At 38.9% G+C, this 21150-nt stretch overlaps 1 protein-coding gene across 2 annotated transcripts in view; it reads left to right on the top strand.

Moving 5' to 3' along the window:
* The window catches only part of LOC146490038 (uncharacterized), a 48739-nt gene extending 27789 nt beyond the window's left edge, over window positions 1-20950 (top strand). The window contains exons 1-15 of one of the 2 annotated variants that reach the window (XM_085124328.1): window positions 6987-7055; window positions 9433-9734; window positions 10051-10548; window positions 11034-11314; window positions 12885-12998; window positions 15679-15792; window positions 16338-16451; window positions 16600-16713; window positions 17246-17359; window positions 17508-17621; window positions 18163-18276; window positions 18425-18538; window positions 19399-19509; window positions 20200-20244; window positions 20811-20950. In XM_085124328.1, the coding sequence (XP_084980454.1) occupies window positions 9460-9734; window positions 10051-10548; window positions 11034-11314; window positions 12885-12998; window positions 15679-15792; window positions 16338-16451; window positions 16600-16713; window positions 17246-17359; window positions 17508-17621; window positions 18163-18276; window positions 18425-18538; window positions 19399-19509; window positions 20200-20228 (2106 nt within the window). In that variant the 5' untranslated portion in view covers window positions 6987-7055; window positions 9433-9459 and the 3' untranslated portion in view covers window positions 20229-20244; window positions 20811-20950. Of the gene's footprint in view, window positions 1-6986; window positions 7056-9432; window positions 9735-10050; window positions 10549-11033; window positions 11315-12884; window positions 12999-15678; window positions 15793-16337; window positions 16452-16599; window positions 16714-17245; window positions 17360-17507; window positions 17622-18162; window positions 18277-18424; window positions 18539-19398; window positions 19510-20199; window positions 20245-20810 lie in introns of those variants that run through there. The other variant, XM_085124399.1, reaches the window with a different exon arrangement.
* The last annotated feature ends 200 nt before the right edge of the window (window positions 20951-21150 follow it).

Here is a 21150-nt window from a genome sequence, read left to right as displayed (position 1 = left end):
GTTTGTGTGCTCTTACAATATTTTAACTCGTATTATTGTCAAAAGAAAGCCCATACCTCTCTCTGTAGACTGAATAAGCTGAACAAGATCCCCTGACGAGGTCAATGCCACCATTTATTTGTATAGCCGCCATACAAGTCTGCCATCTTGGATTTTTCTATTTCCAGAAAAGCGTCACAGCTGAACCAAAGTTAATTGCAATTTATAAAGAATTTCTAAAGAAAACTTGCAAATAACTAATTTTATATGAAAAATCTCAACATTTTCTTTGACATAGCAACTTTACTTGTCATACGATACGAAAACATCAGCCTCAACAAGCGCCCGTGGAAGAAATGAACAGCTACTTTAAGTCTTGGCCTCTGATAATAAAAGTGGCAACAGATATTTCCAGAAATTAAGTTTAGAGGAAGTTGACATCCACTCCCTCCTCCTCTTGAACGCCCGAGGGACTAAGACGATTAAAAACACAGTCATCCGCCGTGAGGAATCCGATTTGCACATGAACTCATAGCCAATTTGGTGAACCCGCGTGCCTCGTTGGCTATAAGATCATGTACGACTGTGGAATAATAATTTTGTTAAATTTAGCATGATAACTCATGCTGACCAAATTATTTGATACCCATCATGTCAAAAATGTACGATCCCTCACGTTAACTACACCACTAATTCCCAAGCGCTTTCCCTTTTAGCGGATCATCTGCAACCTACAAAGCATTAGCATCAGTTGCATGCACAACAGACAATCCCGTGCGTCACTTATCTACGCGATCTCACGCTCTTGTTGTTTCTAACCGCAGCGCTGTTTCAACCTTACATATGACATCACGACCACACTCTTTTCTGACAATTTTGATGATATCTCTGACTGGGAATCCCACGTTTCAGCAATGTCATGTTATCCCGTGCTTCCTTAGCACTCTTTTAACCGCCCCGCTATTTCACGTCATTAACCAGAAGTCTGATACATAAGATTGTCTTGGGTTTGAAATAGAGTGATTGAATTGCCCTTTTGGGGTAAGAACAGTCTGGCAAAGCATTCGGTTTTTGATAGTGCAGGGTTGGAAATTAGCGCTCGCCCACTCGCCAATGCGAGTGTCAAGCCCGTCGGGCGAGTGGAAATCGTAGGTTACTCGCCCGTTTTGGCGAGTAGAATTTTCATCTTCAGGAAAATAAAACTGTAACTGACAGTTTTTAACAAAATCTAATCTAAACGTAAGTACTTTTTCACATTCCGAAAGCTTTAGAAACCTGGCACATACGCGCAAACTTCACAAACTTTCTGGTTCGTAAATAAAGAAATGGCTTCTGTTCAAGTAATAATTACGTGAAGTACCCACTATTAGTCATGATACTGCTGGTCATAAACAAACCACACCGCTGAGAACAAAATCTGATGGCGATAGAAATGGACTGAATTATGAATTGGCGACTGTTTAGTGCAGGTTGACTCTCCTGGTCTAGCGTTTTCCCTCGCGTGTTTTCGATTTGAAAATGTGCAGATATTTTCCCGGAGTATCTAAAACTCACAACAAAAAGTTAAGAAACAAACTCCTCAGAAGAAGAGGAGGACGAGGAAGAAGCTGCCTTCAACGAAAAGAACGATGACGGTGTTGGAGATGACGACGAGGGCGGTGTCAGGCTATGAATCAGACGCTGAGATGCCGAAGAAATGACTCTGGAAAAACTAAATTACCTGTAATGTAATAGTAAGCTAAAACAGTGCCTGAAATAAACTAAAACACCAAGAAAAAAAACTATCAACAACAACAGCAAACTTGTTTCCTGTACTTTATTTATTATTATTTTTATTTTGGTGGGGGGGGGGGGGGGGGGGAGGAAGTATTTGGCGAGTGAAAACGTATCCGAGCGAGTACAATCTGAACGTCGCTCGCCCAGAGAGCGGGTGCTGAGAAAGTTTCCAACACTATAGTGTGAATTTTCTAGTCCATTATGAGCATGTCGAAGTTGTGCCCATCATCTTTCCATTTGGTGATTTCTCCTCTAACAGTAATCAGTTGAGATTCGCACGATCTCCCTATTCTAAAACCATGTTGAAAATCGACCAAGATATTATGTCTCTCTCAGTTTCTCATGATGTGACGGTAGATGATATGTTGAACCTTACAACAAATAGATGTGAGGAAGGGTGGTCGACATTTTGTTGGGCAAAGACGATGACCTTTCTTGTATATCGGTACTTTATTGACCGATCGCCAATCTTTGGGATAACTCCCAGTATAGGTGCAATCTCGGCCGCTGTCTTCTTAAGGACTCTTATGGGGAGTTGGTCAGGACCATTTGCTTTCTCGCAGTTCAGGTCGTTCATTAGGTTTTGTACCCCTACAAGAAAGATGTATAGGTCGTCGATAGTCGGGGCGCGAGGGGTCTGCTGGTGTCTTGCACCGTGAATACAGTTTAGTACTATTTGCTAAGAATTTTGGCCTTTCTTTTGCTTTCAGAGATCTCTTCCACAGCGGCCTTAAGCACCGGTATACCCATTTGTTCTTTTTTCTGAGACCTGATATATAATGGTAATTGAACTGAGTGGAGTGCAATTTGGTCTAAAATCATACGCACGATTTAAAAATCGAACGAGCGCGCAGCGCGAGTTTGATTTGAAATCACAATTACCACTTGATTGCACCTAATTTGAAATCACAGAGTATCGTTGTCAATATTAATATAATATTTTTGTTACTTCATTTCCATTTTGATGGGCTAAAGAAAGGATGCGATTAAGAGCAAAAATGGTGCAATTTGGGAATAAATCGCACTTGTTGAGAGCCAATCAGATTGCAGAGATCACCAGCAGTGATTTCAAAATGGGTGTAATAAATAAAAGACCAGAATCGCTTGCCTATGGTGAACAGTCTTCTCCAGATGCATCTAGTTCCAAAAGGTCATTGATAAAATTGTCATGGGCTTCCCTTAGCTTGGCTTTTCTGTGCTGTCTAAGTTTCTTAAATCTGTTCCATTCACTTGGGTTGTTAGTCTTCTTTGCTTTGTTGTAAAGCTTCTTCTTTGTTTATATTTATTTATATACATTATTTAAACAGAAATTCCAATTCAGTTCCAGTTCTTATGAGGTTCTTAACTTCCTTAGTGATGTAGAGAAGGTGCCATCTACAAGATGTTTATTTTCTTGGGATATGCTTATTTATGGAGTCTGACAGGCCAGCAATGAATGTGCTCCACAGATTTTTGACAGGCGTGTTTTCAGTGGGCTCTTTGAATGAGCGGTGATAAAGATCTTTCATATCTTCTTTCACTCCTTCTATGTTGTCTCTTTTGAATAAAAATATCTGTCTTGGTTTCTTCTTCGCGGGTTTAGCCATGATGTTAATCTCAGTGATAATAATACTATGATCGCTCATACCTGGGTAGACCTGAACTTGACATTAAAGTCTCCTGCCAGGAATATCTTGGGTAGACAAGATCCACGCTTTGGGATTTTGTCCAGCGAATATCCAGGTTCGTAAACATTATCGCTGTCGTTGTCAGTGGGTCGATAGTCACAACCAGTTTGCAAAGTCTAAGTCCTTGAACATTAATTTTCATCCAAATAAGCTCACATGCACATCGAGTGATGTTTCAGGTGTTGCCAAGTAGTTGCTGTGAATTGCAATGAAGACTCCCCCACCTCCAGGTGCTGGTCGTTCTTTCCTACGCACATAAAAATCTGATGGGAATATTTCAGCTATATGATAATCTGCATGAAGATGACTTTCAGTTCCACATATTATGTCCCGGCTGTGAAACTGGAGCTTTTTGTTGGTAGATCGGACGCTGCAACAGTTAACCGTCATAACCTTTAGCTACTTTTACTTTGTTTGTAGTATAATAGTCTAGTATTCTACTTTTGATGGTCTGGTGTTGAGCAGCAAGGTGTCTGGACAGGGCTTCCATTATCAGAGGGAGTCGAATTTGCATTTGATATTTCAGGATTCAATTGGGCAAGCGGATCAAACGAGTTCCGGTGAAGTTTTAGCGCCGCTGAATGAATCGAAGAGGGACGACGAGAAACTTGGTAGACCACAGTTTGTACAAATCCAAATACATGAGCTGTTTGCGAGCGAGTCGAGGATATGGTCACTCATAGCACAACATTGAGTGTGGTACCATTTATTGCCGTAATCGCACTGGATGCCACGTTGGTTGCATTTTACAGTCACATATACCACAAGGAAACCTCCACTGTGGACCAGGATTGTAGAATGAGTTGTCGCCACAAAGCATCAGAAGGCAGTAGAGAACCTTAATTTGGCATGACTTTCAAAATTGCGGACCTCGTCTTCATTTTCGAATGCGAAGAGAATGTTGCTTCTAATCCTACGCTGAATGCGCTTGGGAACGTCAAAACATGCGAAGGAGTTAGCGGTAAACATGTGTAAGATGATTGTCTTGTATAATAACACTTTGAGACCGTAAATAGATCACTAAAAGAAATAAAATACCGGCTGGACACAAGCTTTTGTCCGCAATACTTGCTAGTCCCAGTCCTTCAAGACCCAATGCCACAATGAAAGATTTATACCGTACAAGTGGCAACAATCTTGGCAACATCGAAGAAGGCCGTTGCTGTAAACACAAAAATATTCCCAAGACCTACTAAGCGTGGGTCAGTCCTTCGACAACAAAGGCTGGAGTAAATAAATTAATGCGATTTCTTCGGCGAATAATTGACGAAGAATTTATTCTAACAGAGAGATCGAACCAGTATCAATTAACAATTGATTCATGCGTCAGCGTGCTTCATCGAGATATGAAGCACGCGGGAAGTTTGGAGAGCACGAAAGATGCGTAAGAGTTGCTCGAGGCGTAGCCGAGAGCAACTCTAGCTTCTTGAGTGCTCTCCAAACTTCCCAAGTGCTTCATATCTCAATGAATGCACAGCTGACGCATGAATCAATTGTTTTATAACATTTTCAACGGGGTAGTTTTTAAACCCGTTGATTCTAGGTTGACCAGAGGTTTCCCAAGCATTCAGCCAATGTGCAAAATGGTAATAAACAACCCCATGTTCGGCAAAAATACACATCTTACAGGGTAAAAAAGGCAACACCCCTTTGGTCTAAAGTAGTTAAAGTTTCTAATTATGGAATAAAATACACTGGTTGCCAATTAAAAATTTTCCAAAAAACAAACTTGAAAATTTAATCCTCGCGTTTAATACATCACTTACATGGGAGAATTCTTTCCGCTTGCAAGGACATGTCGGTTTGTTTACGCAAGATTTACGCAGTTGTCACGTCTAATGAATGAAAATAGAAAGAAAACAGACAACTGAAGCTTCCCTAAATGAAAAATTTATTCAGTTAAGTCTTCGTTCTAAGAAGCAAAGGCGTACAATTTTTAATCCGAGACGATAAACGCGCAAGTGATTTGAAGTGAAATTGCAAGTCCATTTTGAAGTGAATTTGTCGAACCGTGTGCACGGTTTTCAAAAATTTCGCAAAAAAAAAAACTGTTAGGAATACGAAGAAGTGGTCAAGTAGAAAAGTATATTTAAGTACAAATTCACAATCAAACCTGTAGTTTCTTGTGAATTGAATTCCCACAAGTACTCGAACGTCACCAAGAAAGTTCGTGGCTTATAATCAGTAAATAAGTCTTAATGATCTGAAATGTCCGCTTGCTGATCGTCGGCTGGATAAAACAACAATATGTCCTTGAAGCACAATTTCTTCGCCGTTAATTATCGGATTTCCGCTTTTGAAACTATCGAGTATTCCTTAGCAGTTTTTCTTTCAGTTTCTCGTTTCGAAAAGGTGTCTTTTCCCTCTGAGAAAGCGAAATTGGCGCCTGAAAATTAATAGTTTTGCGAGACACGATGTCACGGGCCTTGTTCTCTTTTTTCCTTTTCTTCAGGTTTTTTCGGGAGTCAAAAACTCTAATCCCAAAGAAAAAGTGGGAAGAGCTTCTTCATCAGCTGATTCCCTTGTTGTCATCTGTAGTTAAACGTTTTGCTGAAGATTTCTCCCGTTTTTGAATGCAAAATGGAGAAAGTCACTCACCGAGTTCTCGAGGCATTTGTTTTCTGACGTCATCAGCGTGCACAATAGGAATATGAAGCACGCTCGCGCAATTGAATTAGATTGCACAAATTTACTAGCTATGTTATAACAATAATTGTTATTATTAATTGTATAAATCGAAGGGTCATAGCAGCGAAATGTTCTCAGTTTCCTTAGCAAGGACAACTTTTTTCACTGCGAGAGTTTTTAACGGCTATAACATTCTCAGTTCATCCATAAGTCACATGCATGCAAACTATTTCATATAATCATCTCCTGTCACAACCTACATTTCAAAGAAAATGAAAGAATCATTTCACTAAAACGTTTGATTCCAAGAAATATAAAATTATAATTGTTCAAGGACAACAGTTTGCTCGTCACCCTTAACACTTAAATCCACACAATATTTTTCTTTTGGTTTTAATGAAGTATTTAAATTAGGTAATTTTACTCCATTTGATTATTGTCTTGTTTATTTTTTTTTATTTCCAAGGACAAAAAACATACTCTAATCTCCGTTAAATAAGTTTTCCAAGGGGAACTTAATGACAACCAACAAATTGGTAGCCCCACTTAGCTCAATTTGAGCTGAGACCGTTTTTTGCTTATTTTAGGAGTATGAAGTTTTACTAAATTGGTAAGAATTTATTCGAGGTAAAAGGACAATTATTACTATCCTTCTAAGTTGCGCGTTTATTCTGGACTAGTCAGTGTTTGCTCAGCTTTTCTGTTTAACATATCGGCCTCAAAGTAATGTCATCCCTGGGAAAGGCTTCCCTTATTTCAGCGGCATAAATAACACTGCACACGAAAAAAAACATTTTACAGAGAATATTTTTGTGCCACTTGGTTGTCTGATAAGAAACGAGACGAAATCACAACTAATTTACTTACAGTTGAGATCACTGCGTAGGAAGTGTTTATTCAGCTTTGACTGCTAACTCACGCAATAGGCGAATTAATGAGACCATTTATCTGGATAACACATTTAATCGTTTACTGCTGCCAACCGACCGCAGGGCAAACTCAAAGGTACTACCTTGTAATACTAAACTCTTTTTCTTTTATTTCTTCTTAACATCCTTCTAGAACTGGTCACACTTTTCCAACTTTTTTCTAAATTTTTGCTTTTGACCTTTGGCGATGCTGTCTAAGACATTCGTATGTTCATAGATATTGTAAGTGTGCGTACGGTATATCTTCTTTACAAAGCTTAAAACACGAATCTGTTTGGACAATGTGAAGAGTTAGAAGAAAGTAAGTAAATTAAAACTGGTAAGAAGTACAACCTCGTTTTAACAAGGTTCCATATTTTACAAAATACTGTCGAGGGGCGTTTACTTCTTAGCGATTCTTAATTTCACCGAAAAAAACTCAGACCCACACGAGTCGAGAAAGGTTTAAGTAGTCGAAACATTGTTCCTGTTTTAAATGTCACTTTCTTGGTAATACAGGAGACTTCACTTTGTTCATAAAAGACCACATAAATATGACAACGTTTATAAAGAACTTTAGTAAATTTCTGATTAATCAACTAGTACTGCAGTTTCCAAGGCTGGCGTTTTGATCGGTTTATTACTCAGCGTAGGAGCTAAAACGTAATTAAAACCAAGTAGACTCGATGACAAAAACCATATTTGTGCAAACTCGCTGTCAGTTAATTCATTGCTCGCAATCCAACCAAGAGGCAACACAAAAGCGGCCGAAATTAAAACTGTAGCAATTTTCGGATCATTATCAGTAGCTGGGCACAGACCCTTATAATCGCCGTTTATAAAGAGTCTTACAATCGTCGTTTATAAGGCGTCTTAACACTCAAAAAGACTCAATTCTAGCGAAACTGTTCATTTAATTATGTACATTCTTTTGTTTTACTCCATCTCATTTTATTCTCATTTAGTTTCACAATTTCTTTTCTTTTTATAACGTTACTGAATTTACAATAATTTACATTTGATAATGGTGACATATCGTCTCCGAAACGTCATGTTTTAATCTCGCTACTTTTTATTATTTAATATTTATTCTTTTTGATCGCCGATTTTAATGAGTCTTAAAATCGCCGTTTATTAGGAATCTCAAAATCGCCGTTTGTAAAAGTCTTATAATCGCAGTTTATAAGGAGTCTTAAAATTGCCGTTTATAAGGAGTCTAAAAATTGTCGTTTATAAGGCGTCTTATAATGGCGTCTATAATCGCCGTTTTTTAATTAGGCTTAAAATCGCTGTTTATAAGGCGTCTTATAATCGCCGTTTATAAGGAATCTTAAAATCGCCGTTTATGAGTACTTTTACAAGGACTCTTACAATCAACGTTTATAAGGAATGTTGGAAGCTGCAAATGATATAAGGGCTTTTCTAAACCACGTATTTATATAGGTTTGTTTGTTGGCACAGAGTTATACGGTGGGTTTTTGTTACATTACTGGCCTTTTTTATATAAGGGTCTGTGCCCAGCTACTGATAATGACCTGTCAAAACTTTTTTTCAGGTTTATCAACATTTATCATTCTTTTCAGTCACATTTTCAAAGCTCGACAGCTTCAACGTTAAAAATTTCTCGTCGATGTACCAAGAAAAGGTTCACAAAATGATTAGCCATACCCAAAACATTTGTGCTCCACGATACTTGTTGTTGTTGTTGTTTTTGTTTGTTTTGTTGTTGTTGCTGCTGCTGTTGTTGTTGTTGTCTTTTGGAGGGGTAGGGGCGGGGTTCTTATGATTTAGTATTTGTACGATTTGAAATGCGAATTATTTCATCAAGTGTCACGCACCACCTGACACTAAACAACTAGTTCCCTTTCTATTTGTGTTTTTCTCTAGATTTTACCTACTACAGTTAAGTACCTAAAAAAGCAGAAGCGCAAAAATTGCTATAAATCAATTTAAAAAAAAAAGGAAAAACGACAGGTTTTTGAAAAGGCAATCTATAGCAATTGATAAAAAAAAAGTTACGCAAACTGACAGGAAACGATGTTGCTAATTATGTAGCAGAACATGTTAAATATGCGAAATGTTTGGTTTTTTGTTTTCTTTTTTTTTTAACATGCCCATCTCAAAAGCGTTTATGCGTTTGTTGACTTTTAAGTTTATTAATAAAATTTAAGTTACGATTCTTAAATGTATAACAGAAAATTAACTATCCTGAGTTAGATCTCCCTTTTAAAAGTAGAAATAGCTTGCCGTAGCAAACGTTAAAAGCTCGTCGCTGTTAGGAGAAGTGTGAGGAAATATGCATGTAAATCAAAAAGTGCTGAAGCCGATTCCTATTTCCTCACTAAACCGAGTTACTGCTTGTGTCTTCTGCTAATGATGAAATTATTAACTCCCCCAGTTGTATTGTTGTTCGTAGAGTATAGACACTGGATAACCCCAATCAGTGATTTTGATTTAACCTATCCTATAAACAGGTACTTTGATAAGAGCGTGCATCCAACATGAAACTTCTCTCCTGTCTGGTAATCCTGGCGATAATGGATGTGTGTTCCAGTCAGTGTAGAAAAGCAAATTGGTGGAAAGCATTTGACAAGAAGGGATGGGTCAAATGTGGTTCTTCCACCGAGTATCTGACCGGTTTTTACAGAAATAACAACCGGGGAAATACAGATTATATTCAACTCCTGGAAGAAGGAAGATGCTGTAAGGCTCTTTCACCAAACCAAAATCAGCCGTCGACCTGTTCTAATGCCAACTGGTGGAAAGTTTTAGACAGGTCAGAGACATTTTTGGATCTATATAAGATAACAGCCATTTTTGGATCTATATAAGATAACAGCCATGCATAATACATGAACTGCTGATGGATAACATATGCTAAAAGATCGTTTTAGGAATTCATCAAATCCAGGCCAACTACAAAGTTGTTCTACTGTTTTGGCTTCGCAGTTTAGTGGGTCATACGAGCTCGAGTACCGTAAGAAAGCAAGTTTTTACCTTTACCCTGAGCTTGCCTCCCAACAGTTTAGCAGGGAATAAAATGACAACGATAACAGGTTTAAAGCAACATGAGATGAAATTTTTTTTTTCAGCGAGAAGAAGTGGGCTGTTTGTCCAAATGGATACTTCATGCAAGGTTTATACCGTACTAGTGGCGAAAATCTTCACAACATCGAAGAAGGCCGTTGCTGTAAACCCAAAAATTTGCCGAACACCTACCTTCACTGCTACCAGAAAGACGTGAGTAAGTCCTTCGACAACAAAGGCTGGAGTCAATGTGATACAGATTATTACATGACGGGTTTCTATAGAGGAGGCTGTAACAAGCTGTACTGCATCGAGACGTTCAAGTGTTGCAGTATGTACGATGGTTGTAAAATGGCCAATTGGTGGGGAGCATTTGACAAAGCAGGCTGGGTCCAGTGTGATTCATCAAAGCATTACATTACAGGGCTGTTTCGAAACGCTAATCGGGGTTCAAATGACAAGATCTATTTACTAGAGGAGGCAAAGTGCTGTCCAGCTCCTGCGCCAGACCAGAATACGCCTTCAACCTGTATGAACGCCAACTGGTGGAGAACCCTTGACAGGTAAGGATGCAGGAAAATGAATTGAACACCAAAGTACATCAAAGATCAAACGTTGCTCTAATTTACGTACTTATGAATTTAGTTTCCATAGCGAAACTGAGAAAAAGAAATTTCTGAAGCGTTTGCACAAACTCAAAATATCTTACCCATATTGCTTATTTTCTTTCCGTCGGTTATGTAAGGAAAATAAATCTATAAAATGCGAAATGTGAATGGAAGCCTTTCAACACGCAAAATACTGAAAATTAAGGGTTTCCTTTGTAATGGTATTTGAATTCAAACAGTAACATCGGGCACAGCGTCATGTTCATTTCCACTTTAAAGATCGGTTTAAATAATCGGTTTTTGTTTTTGGTAATAAAATCGTGATCACGCTGCTTTTAACTTTGAAACTGATGTAGGTAAAAGTTAAACTCATTTACAGTTTTGTTGTTGTTGTTGTTGTTGTTGTTGTTGTTGTTGTTGTTGTTGTTTTTACTCTTTAGCACAAACGTTTGGGCCGTTTGCCCAACTGGTTACTATGTCCAAGGTTTCCAACGGAGCTCTGGCGTCTGGTTACATAACATAGAAGCGGCTAAATGCTGCAAGCCAGACGGATTTCCAAACAGATACGAGAATTGTTATAACGAGAATATCGGGGCTTCGTTTGACAACATTGGGCTCAGCAAGTGCAAGAAAAGAGGTTATTATGTGGCTGGAATCTACAGGGGAGGCTGCAACAAATTGTATTGTATTGAACAGCTTAAGTGTTGCAAGATGAACGTTGGTAAGTAACTGGTTCTGGTTCTGCTTTGTTTGTATGTTGAGAATTTTGGCGACTAGATACTAATAAAGGCGGTTTTGCATCAATAATAATAATAAACAGAAGAACCTGGGTTCACGCATGCTTCTATTTGCCATATATTGTACAACCTTGATAAAGTGACAGTCCAAAAATTTTATCCTCTGTAAACAGAATTTAGAGCCCAAAAAAAAATCTGTCCTCGAATTACTGTCAGTAGCAAGTTCTAGAACGTCATTATCATCACTTTGAGAGAGAAAATGTTTAATTTCGATGTGATTTTTTGCGAGAGGAGTTCATTTTTATTGAGAACGTTTATGTCCAGACGAGCGTTGAAATGAAGGGAATAAGGAGAATCCGCTTTCGGCAACTGAAGATGGCATCAAAAACAGCTTTGGTTTTATTTGCTTTTAGATCTTACTAGGATGTTATCAATAGAAATTTTATGATACAGCGAGAACTTTTAAATGGTTCAAGATTAACGACATTTTCCCAAAATGTCTATTAATTTTCATTTTCCTTTTTTATTTTTATTTATTAAACAATAATTTATACAGGAGGTGTCCAGTTGCGAAGGTCTGGATTAAATGGGGTCCTATATTTATATCAAATTATTATTGATAGTACGGACATAATTTACATCAGAATAACACACATTAACATGTACAAAATTGCCATCTAGAAGGTATGGACAAAAATCATTGACAGTTCAAGGATTTTACTACAGCTCTTTTGAATTCGAGGGTTCAGTGACATTGGCCTCCTAAGGAGTGGTTTTCAGGTTTCTGTCCCATTAATAAGAAAAGACACCTGCAACTTCTTAGTCCACGAGATTGGGAGTCTTAACAAGTCCCTCACTGGTCACAGTCCTAATTGTATAGTTATGCAGAGTGAACGTCACTGAAAACGATTAGTGAGAAAGAGGTAAATTTGTTTAAATTTAACAATTATCCTGCGAAATCGGGCGTAATATCGAGCTGGCTAACATCAGGTGAAATTCCGAGCATAGTTTAATTGCAGAAGTTTAAGTATATCGCAGAATATCTCTTGTGTACAGACGACGAATGTTGAATGCACCAATACCATATTTGAACAGTGTTAAAATAACACTTCATGATAAGAACAGCGTGACAGTCTCTCCTTCGAATAAAACAACAAGTAAATCTGGATACACTGGCAACAACTGTAACACAGGTCAGAGTAATGAATTGTTAATTTGCACCCTGTTTTTAGACTACAACATTCGTCATGTCTGTGAAGTTCTTATTTACATTTTAAGGCAAGAAATTACAATGGGAAAAAGTTAATTATTCCTAAATCCAATACATTTCAACAAAATACTAAAGTTAATAGCTTGGGTCTCAGCTCCATAATTTTAGATACTGCTTTAGATCTGGAGTGTTGAAGAAGCATACAAACATCCCATTCAATGAGAAAAAATTAACTGTTACTTTCAATAGCACAAGAATGTATTCAGATTGTTCTCAGTAACAGAGACAAAAGTTATTATTATTGCAGCTTTCAGCTATCTTTTAACTCATGCTAACGTTTTCAGATGTTAACGAATGTTCTCCCGATCCTTGTAAGAACGGAGCCAAGTGTGTGGATCTTGTTGGAAGTTACCGCTGTGATTGTAAATCTGGATATACTGGTGGCAACTGCGAAACAGGTCAGATGAAAGACATGTTCCTTTGTTGACCTCTAGGAGGGCAAGTTTATTTTTGCATAATGAATGTTCTCCACTAGCCACTAACATTATGGCACCATGATGGATCAGAGAATTAAATCTGCAGTTTAAAGGAGCAGTGACACTTTATTGTGTGTCATTTTGAATAGCCAAAACACATAACTAAATGTTTTAAAAAATGGTTCAGTTTTGTTAACAATAACCCTACGCGTGCACAGAGACTAGTATTCATTATGTCTGGCTGTGGATGGCTAGGATGGAAATGGATTGCAACTTGAAAAAAATGGCCAATATTGTCAAGTTCTTCCTGTGTATTGCGGAAGAAGTCGCTAAAAACTGACTGTAGATTGTTCTTCCTCGGAGAAATACCTTAATATTTTCTTCATTGTGCTCTAACAGCAATTTTATGCTAGGAAAAAGGTCTTTTGTGAAATATTTGGGCAGTTTTGACAAAAGTACAGCAAAATCAACGTGACAGTGCCCCTTTAAGATTAAGTTCTTGGAAGCTCATGAACGAGGGAACTGATTGATACAAAAACTATAATTGGGGTAATTTTAGCAATTTTGATAATTTTAATCCACGGACTATCGTTTAAACTGCACACGAAAAGAACAATGTTCAGCAGTTATCGACTTTAAGCAGAAAAAGCACGTGTTCACCCCTTTCAAAGTGGACGGAAAGAACTAAGAACTGAGGATAGTGCTAGGGTTTTAGGCCTCACTCTCTCCAGTGACCTTAAGTGGAATAAACACATTACTGAGTCAATCAAGCGCCTATACTTCCTCGTCCTTTTAAGAAGGGCCGGTGTACCATCTGAGGATGATATTAACTTTTATTGTGTAACTATAAGACCAGTTGAGAATGGTGTATTATTCCAGAAAGTGACACAGGCATACTCGGAAGAAAAACCGAGTACTCCTATCAGGAGTCAAACCTAAGACCTTCCGATTACTAGTTCGGATGCTCTACCACTGAGCTACGGAGACTCGTGGGAGCTAAGGCCATTAAACTAAGTTCATGGGACAAACATCCTGCGTACTGCTAAGATTTGAATGTCGAACGTGTGGTATATGAAATAAATGTGATATTATATTTCAAGCCTGGTGAATGAATGAGAATGATGTATTATTCCAAAAAGTGACACAGGCATACTCTAAGAGGCATACTATAAGACCAGTTCTTGAATACAGTGCGCAAGATACCTTACCGAGGATATCGAGAGGGTATAAAAGAGAGCTATGTCCATCAGCTGTCCTGGCCTGCCATACCGTGACGGCCCAGCTAGATTTGGTTGTCTACTCTGCATGATAGGCGTCAAGAACTTCAACTGGCATTTCAAGTATTTACTTAAAACCGAGTAAAAAAGTCATTTATTTCTTTTCCAGGGCGTTGTAAGCACGGGTGCACATCGCAGGAATGAATGTGCGCTTGTAACGATTTGTGCACATGTGTGACAGGTTATAAATGCACTCGGAATTTATTTTTACGAGTTTGCCTGTGTCATTACTGAATAATACATCATTCTCATTTGTCCATCAGGCTTAAAAAAATTACACCACATTTCCTTTCATTGCGCATTTGCCACTCATTGACATTCCTATCCTAGCAGTATGCAGGATGTTTGTCCCATGAACCTTGTTTAATGACCTTAGCTCCCACGAGTCTCCTGTAGCGCAGTGGTAGAGCATCCGAACTAGTAATCGGAAGGTCTTAGGTTCGATTCCTGATAAGAGCACTCGGATTTTCTTTTTCCGAGTTTGCCTGTGTCATTACCGAATAATACATCATTCTCATATGTAGCAAGCTTTTTAATAGTATCTATAGCCCGCTAAATAGTTTACACAGCCTGTTGCCTCCTAAGCATGAAGCCATATACAACACGAGGAGGAAGCGCATTAATGACCTATCACACATGTGCAGAGATCGTTACAAACGCACATTCATTCCTGCGATGTGCGTCCCTGCTATAACAATGCCCTGGAAAAGAAATAAATGACATTTTTACTCGGTTTTCATTAAATACTTCAAATGCCAGTTGAAGTTCGTGCCACATGATTTGAAACGCGTGCAATTATTGAGACAGAAACAGATTCTTTTAAAGGGACCTTTTTAAAATATTTCGCGTATTGTCGGTATAAGTCGTTGCACTTCGAGTATACTCTTTACATTAATTCATACTGTATAACGTATTCTGTACCCCACAACAAAAAATAAGGAAATAAGAGACCACGAGACAAATAAAGAAAATATCTTCCACTTCGTCGAGCATCGAGCCCGTAATCTCGTAACTCACAACATTCCTCGTCAATTTAACTTTCCATTTCCGCAATTACCGCCATAATCACCCACGACTTGCACCTGTCTGGCCTTATAGCTCAGTAGGTAGAGCAAAGGTTGATGAAATCCAAAGGTTGTGAACTCGATTCCCTGCCGCGCGTGGCCTCTCATTTCCTTACTAGGGCTAACGTTCAGTTTGAAATTCACGGCTTAAACATACAGTACAGAGTCAATGATCTGATACATGACTTTTGAATCGTAAACCATCAGAGAAACACAGCAAAAAAAATTAGTTTTCTTCTTAGCCGGGATAATCGCCGCTTTTATGCAAATGGCATAGTTGAATGTATTTTTAATGTCGCTTCTTCGCATACCGATTTTCAGATATCGACGAATGCTCGCCTGATCCATGCCAAAACGGAGCGACGTGTGTGGATCTTGTTGGAAGTCACCGCTGTGATTGTAAATATGGATATACTGGCAGCAACTGTGAAACAGGTAGCAACTGAAATAAATGTTATGGTATATTTTAAGTCTGGTGAACGAATGAGAGTGATTTATTGTTCTAGAAAGTGACACAGGCATAATCGGAAAAAGAAATCCGAGTGCTCCTATCAGGAGTCGAACCTAAGACCTTCCGCTTACTAGTTCGGATCTCTACCACTGAGCTGCAGGAGACTCGTGGGAGCTAAGGCCATAACGTTATAAGCCCACGACTTGCACATGTCTTGCCTTATAGCTCAGTAGGAATAGCGCAAAGGTTGAAGAAATCCAAAGGTTGTGAACTCGATTCCGTACCGCGTGTGGCCTCCCATTTTTCTTACTTGGGCTAACGCTCAGTTCGAAATTCACGGCTCCACTTTACAACTTTAACATACAGTACAGAGTCAATGATCTGATACATGACTTTTGAATCGAAAACCATCAGAGAAACACAGCAAAAAAAATTAGTTTTCTTCTTAGCCGGGATAATCACCGCTTTTGTGCAAATGGAATAGTTGAATGTATTTTTAATGTCGCTTCCTCGCATTCCAAATTTTTAGATATCGACGAATGCTCGCCTGATGCATGCCAGAACGGAGCCACGTGTGTGGATCTTGTTGGAGGTCACCGCTGCGATTGTAGATCTGGATATACTGGCAGCAACTGTGAAACAAGTAACAATCTTAAATTTATGCTATAGCAATAATCGTTTGAAAAACAGGGTTCTTCAGATGAGCGTACAATCTTGCTTACAGTTTGGCCGTTTTCTGTGATTTCCAAAATTAATTATTTAGTTTCGCTTCTTTGTATTCCAATTTTCAGATATCGACGAATGCTCGCCTGATCCATGCCAGAACGGAGGCACATGTGTGGATCTTGTTGGTAGTCACCGCTGTGATTGTAAATATGGATATACTGGCAGCAACTGTGAAACAGGTAGCAACTGAAATAAATGTGATGGTATATTTCAAGCCTGCTGAATTAACGAGAATGATTTATTATTCTAGAAAGTGACAGAGGCATGCTCGGAAAAAAGAAATCCGAGTGCTCCTATCAGGAGTCGAACTTAAGACCTTCCGATGTGCTCTACCACTGAGCTGCAGGAGACTCGTGGCAGCTAAAGCTATAGCGTTATGAGCCCACGACTTACACATGTCTTGCCTTATAGCTCAATAGGTAGAGTAAAGGTTGATGAAATCCAAAGGTTGTGAACTCGATTCCCTGCCACGTGTGGCCTCCCATTTCCTTACTAGGGCTAACGCTCAGTTTAAAATTCACTGCTTCACTTTACAACTTTAACATACAGTACAGAGTCAATGATCTGATACATGACTTTTGAATCGAAAACCATCAGAGAAACACAGCAAAAAAAATGGTTTTCTTCTTAGCCGGGATAATCACCGCTTTTGTGCAAATGGAATAGTTGAATATATTTTTAATGTCGCTTCCTCGCATTCCAAATTTTTAGATATCGACGAATGCTCGCTTGATCCATGCCAGAACGGAGCCACGTGTGTGGATCTTGTTGGAGGTCACCGCTGCGATTGTAAACCTGGATATACTGGCAGCAACTGTGAAACAAGTAACAATCTTAAATTTATGCTATAGCAATAATCGTTTGAAATATAGGGTTCTTCAGATGAGCGTACAATCTTGCTTACAGTTTGGCCGTTTTCTGTGATTTCCAAAATTAATTATTTAGTTTCGCTTCTTTGTATTCCAATTTTCAGATATCGACGAATGCTCGCCTGATCCATGCCAGAACGGAGGCACGTGTGTGGATCTTGTTGGAAGTCACCGCTGTGATTGTACATATGGATATACTGGCAGCAACTGTGAAACAGGTAGCAACTGAAATAAATGTGATGGTATATTTCAAGCCTGCTGAATTATCGAGAATGATTTATTATTCTAGAAAGTGACAGAGGCATACTCGGAAAAAGAAATCCGAGTGCTCCTATCAGGAGTCGACCTTAAGACCTTCCGATGACTAGTTTGGATGCTCTACCACTGAGCTGAAGGAGAATCGTGACAGCTTAGGCTATAGCGTTATGAGCCCACGACTTACACATGTCTTGCATTATAGCTCAATAGGTAGAGCAAAGGTTGATGAAATCCAAAGGTTGTGAACTCGATTCCCTGCCGCGTGTGGCCTCCCATTTCCTTACTAGGGCTAACGCTCAGTTTAAAATTCACTGCTTCACTTTACAACTTTAACATACCGTACAGAGTCAATGATCTGATACATGACTTTTGAATCGTAAACTATCAGAGAAACACAGCAAAAAAATGTTTTTTTTCTTAGCCGGGATAATCACCGCTTTTGTGCAAATGGAATAGTTGAATGTATTTTTAATGTCGCTTCTTCGCATTCCAAATTTTTAGATATCGACGAATGCTCGCTTGATCCATGCCAGAACGGAGCCACGTGTGTGGATCTTGTTGGAGGTCACCGCTGCGATTGTAAATCTGGATATACTGGCAGCAACTGTGAAACAAGTAACAATCTTGAATTTATGCCATAGCAATAATCGTTTGAAAAACAGGGTTCTTCAGATGAGCGTACAATCTTGCTTACAGTTTGGCCGTTTTCTGTGATTTCCAAAATTAATTATTTAATGTCGCTTCTTCGCATTCCAATTTTCAGATACCGTCGGATGCTCGCCTGATCCATGCCAGAACGGAGCCACATGTGTGGATCTTGTTGGTAGTTACCGCTGTGATTGTAAATATGGATATACTGGCAGCAACTGTGAAACAGGTAGCAACTTAAATAAATGTGATGGTATATTTCAAGCCTGGTGAATTAATGAGAATGATGTGTTATTCTAGAAAGTGAGGCAGCCATACTCGGAAAAGAGAAATCCGAGTGCTCCTAATCGGGAGTTGAACCTAAGACCCTCCGATTACCTGTTCGGGAGCTCTACCACTGTCTGATCTACAGGAGACTCGAGGGAGCTAAGGCCATTGCCTTATAAGGCCACGACTTGCACCTGTCTGGCTAATAGCTCAGTAGGTAGAGCAAAGGTTGATGAAATACAAAGGTTGTGAACTCGATTCCCTGCCACGTGTGGCCTCCCATTTCCTTACTTGGGCTAACGCTCAGTTTGAAATTCACGGGTTCACTTTAGGTCTTAGGTTCGAGTTCTGATAGGAGCATTAGGATTTCATTTTTCCGAGTATGCCTGTGTCACTTTCTAGAATAATAATTATTCTCATACATTCAACGGGCTTGAAATATACCATCACATTTATTTCATGTATCACACGTTCGACATTCAAATCCTAGCAGTATGCAGGATATCCACGAGTTTCCTGTAGCTCAGTGGTAGAGCATCCGAACTAGTAATCGAAAAGTCTTAAGTTTGACTCCTGATAGGAGCACTCGGATATCTTTTTTCCGAGTATTCCTTTGTCACTTTCAGGAATAATACATCATTATCAGGGAGCAACTTTAAATTTATGCTATTACAATAATCGCTTGAAGAACAGTTTTTGATATGAGCGTACAATCTTGCTGAAAGTTTGGTCGTTTTCTATTATTTCTAAAGCAAATGATTTAAAGTCAATTTGCACCACGGTTTGTTTTCATTGCATGCTTTCTCGCATTTCAATTTTTAGACATCAACGAATGCTCGTTTCATCCATGCCAGAACGGATCTACGTGTGTGAATCTCGTTGCAAGTTACCGCTGTGATTGCCCATCTGGATTTTTCGGAGTGAATTGCGAAGGTAAATATATTATAAGCATACCATTAAAGCACGAGTAGCGCTTAGAACTAATCCAGGTTAGCTTCTATGACAACTCATAGGCTTGGCCAAAATGGAAGAAAAATAATAGAGACAGTAGCATGTTTTGTTTTCCGAAAGCAAAGATTACCCACTTTATCATTCTAATAGCTCTTTGTCCTGAAACGAGTAAGTGGAAGCGAGGAGTAGTGTTTTGCGCAAGTTTAGTATGCTGTGATAAAAGAAAGTAAAACATCCAGGTTTGTGGCAGGTGCTGCTGAAAATACTCAGCTTGCTGGAGACGAAGGAAGAAATTATAGGAGAAAGGCAATGGAATGGTAGAGGAAGGGAAAATCGTTTTTACTTTGGTCGGGAGAGGAATTGCCGCCTATGAAACCAAAATTTCCGAGAGTGAAGCACTTTTGATACAATCTATAGAAAAGCTTTATCTGAATATAAAGGCTTCTTAAAAAGTACTTTAAAATCATAGTAACTGAACAGGAATTCATGATGCTGCCCTTCAATATTTACGTCATGCACATATACAGAAATCTATTTATTTACAATAGCAAAATAAATCTCATTGGTGTAAATATTAAGGAACAGTTTACAGTCACAATTTTAACGCACGGGTTTCTTAATCACTGAGTAATTCTCATTTTTTTTTTTTTTTTTTTGCCTTGTTTTCCCTAGTTGCTGAGGATGATAAATGCGAAGATTAGCATCCCAAAGCATGAGGTAACCTTGTAGTGTTTAATTTCATTTGACGTTTTCGATTGACTCAATCATTGAAATTGACTGACTGTACACTGACTCCTTGACTGACTGACTGACTGACTGACTGACTGACTGACTGACTGACTGACTGACTGACTGACTGACTGACTGACTGACTGACTGACTGACTGACTGACTGACGGACTGGCGGACTGACGGACTGACGGACTGACGGACTGACGGACTGACCAACCAACTGCTGGCTGGCTAAGTGCCGCAGTCTGATTTAGACTGAATGATGATATCATTGAACATCTCTTTTACTTATTAAACACTTTGTCTACGGTACCGAATGACCCTGACAAAGCTTAGGTCATGGTGGCATGTACATATGGCACCGAGAAGGATGTAAAAGAGAGAAGAAGGGAGAAGAGAGGGGGAAAAAAGCTATGTATATTGTTCTCTTTTTATTGGCAATTTCATCGGCAAATAGCTATTCGCACCGCATTCTCAAAAAAGTATGAATTGAGCAGGCTCGTTTTTAAAAATCCGGGTATACATTTATATTTCCTTTTCTTGCTTTTAAGGTTGACCTTTCAGTGCCTTATTGAGAGGATATAGTAGTAGCGGGATATATGACAGTTGGAGCTCAGCTTGTCGAGATGATATACTATGTTTAAGTTAGATAAGAAAGAAAACACTAATAAACTTGCATGTAAGAAAAACACCAGAGAGATGTGTTATTGTAGTGGCATTTTCAAGAATATTAAATTAAGTCACACTATTATGCACGCCAAGATGTTGCCATGGAAACTGCCTTGACGACTTGTTTCCTTCGTCTGTGCGTTGCTTAATCAGGCGCTCATTGACAAACATGAAAAGCGCAAGCACAAAAATCCTTGCAGGCTCTTAAGAAAAGAAATTCAA

This window comes from Pavona decussata, unplaced genomic scaffold, assembly GCF_977016875.1.
Source record: "Pavona decussata unplaced genomic scaffold, jaPavDecu1.1 SCAFFOLD_2, whole genome shotgun sequence".
Classification (NCBI taxonomy): Eukaryota; Metazoa; Cnidaria; class Anthozoa; order Scleractinia; family Agariciidae; genus Pavona; species Pavona decussata.
This window is presented reverse-complemented; position numbering and strand designations above follow the sequence as displayed.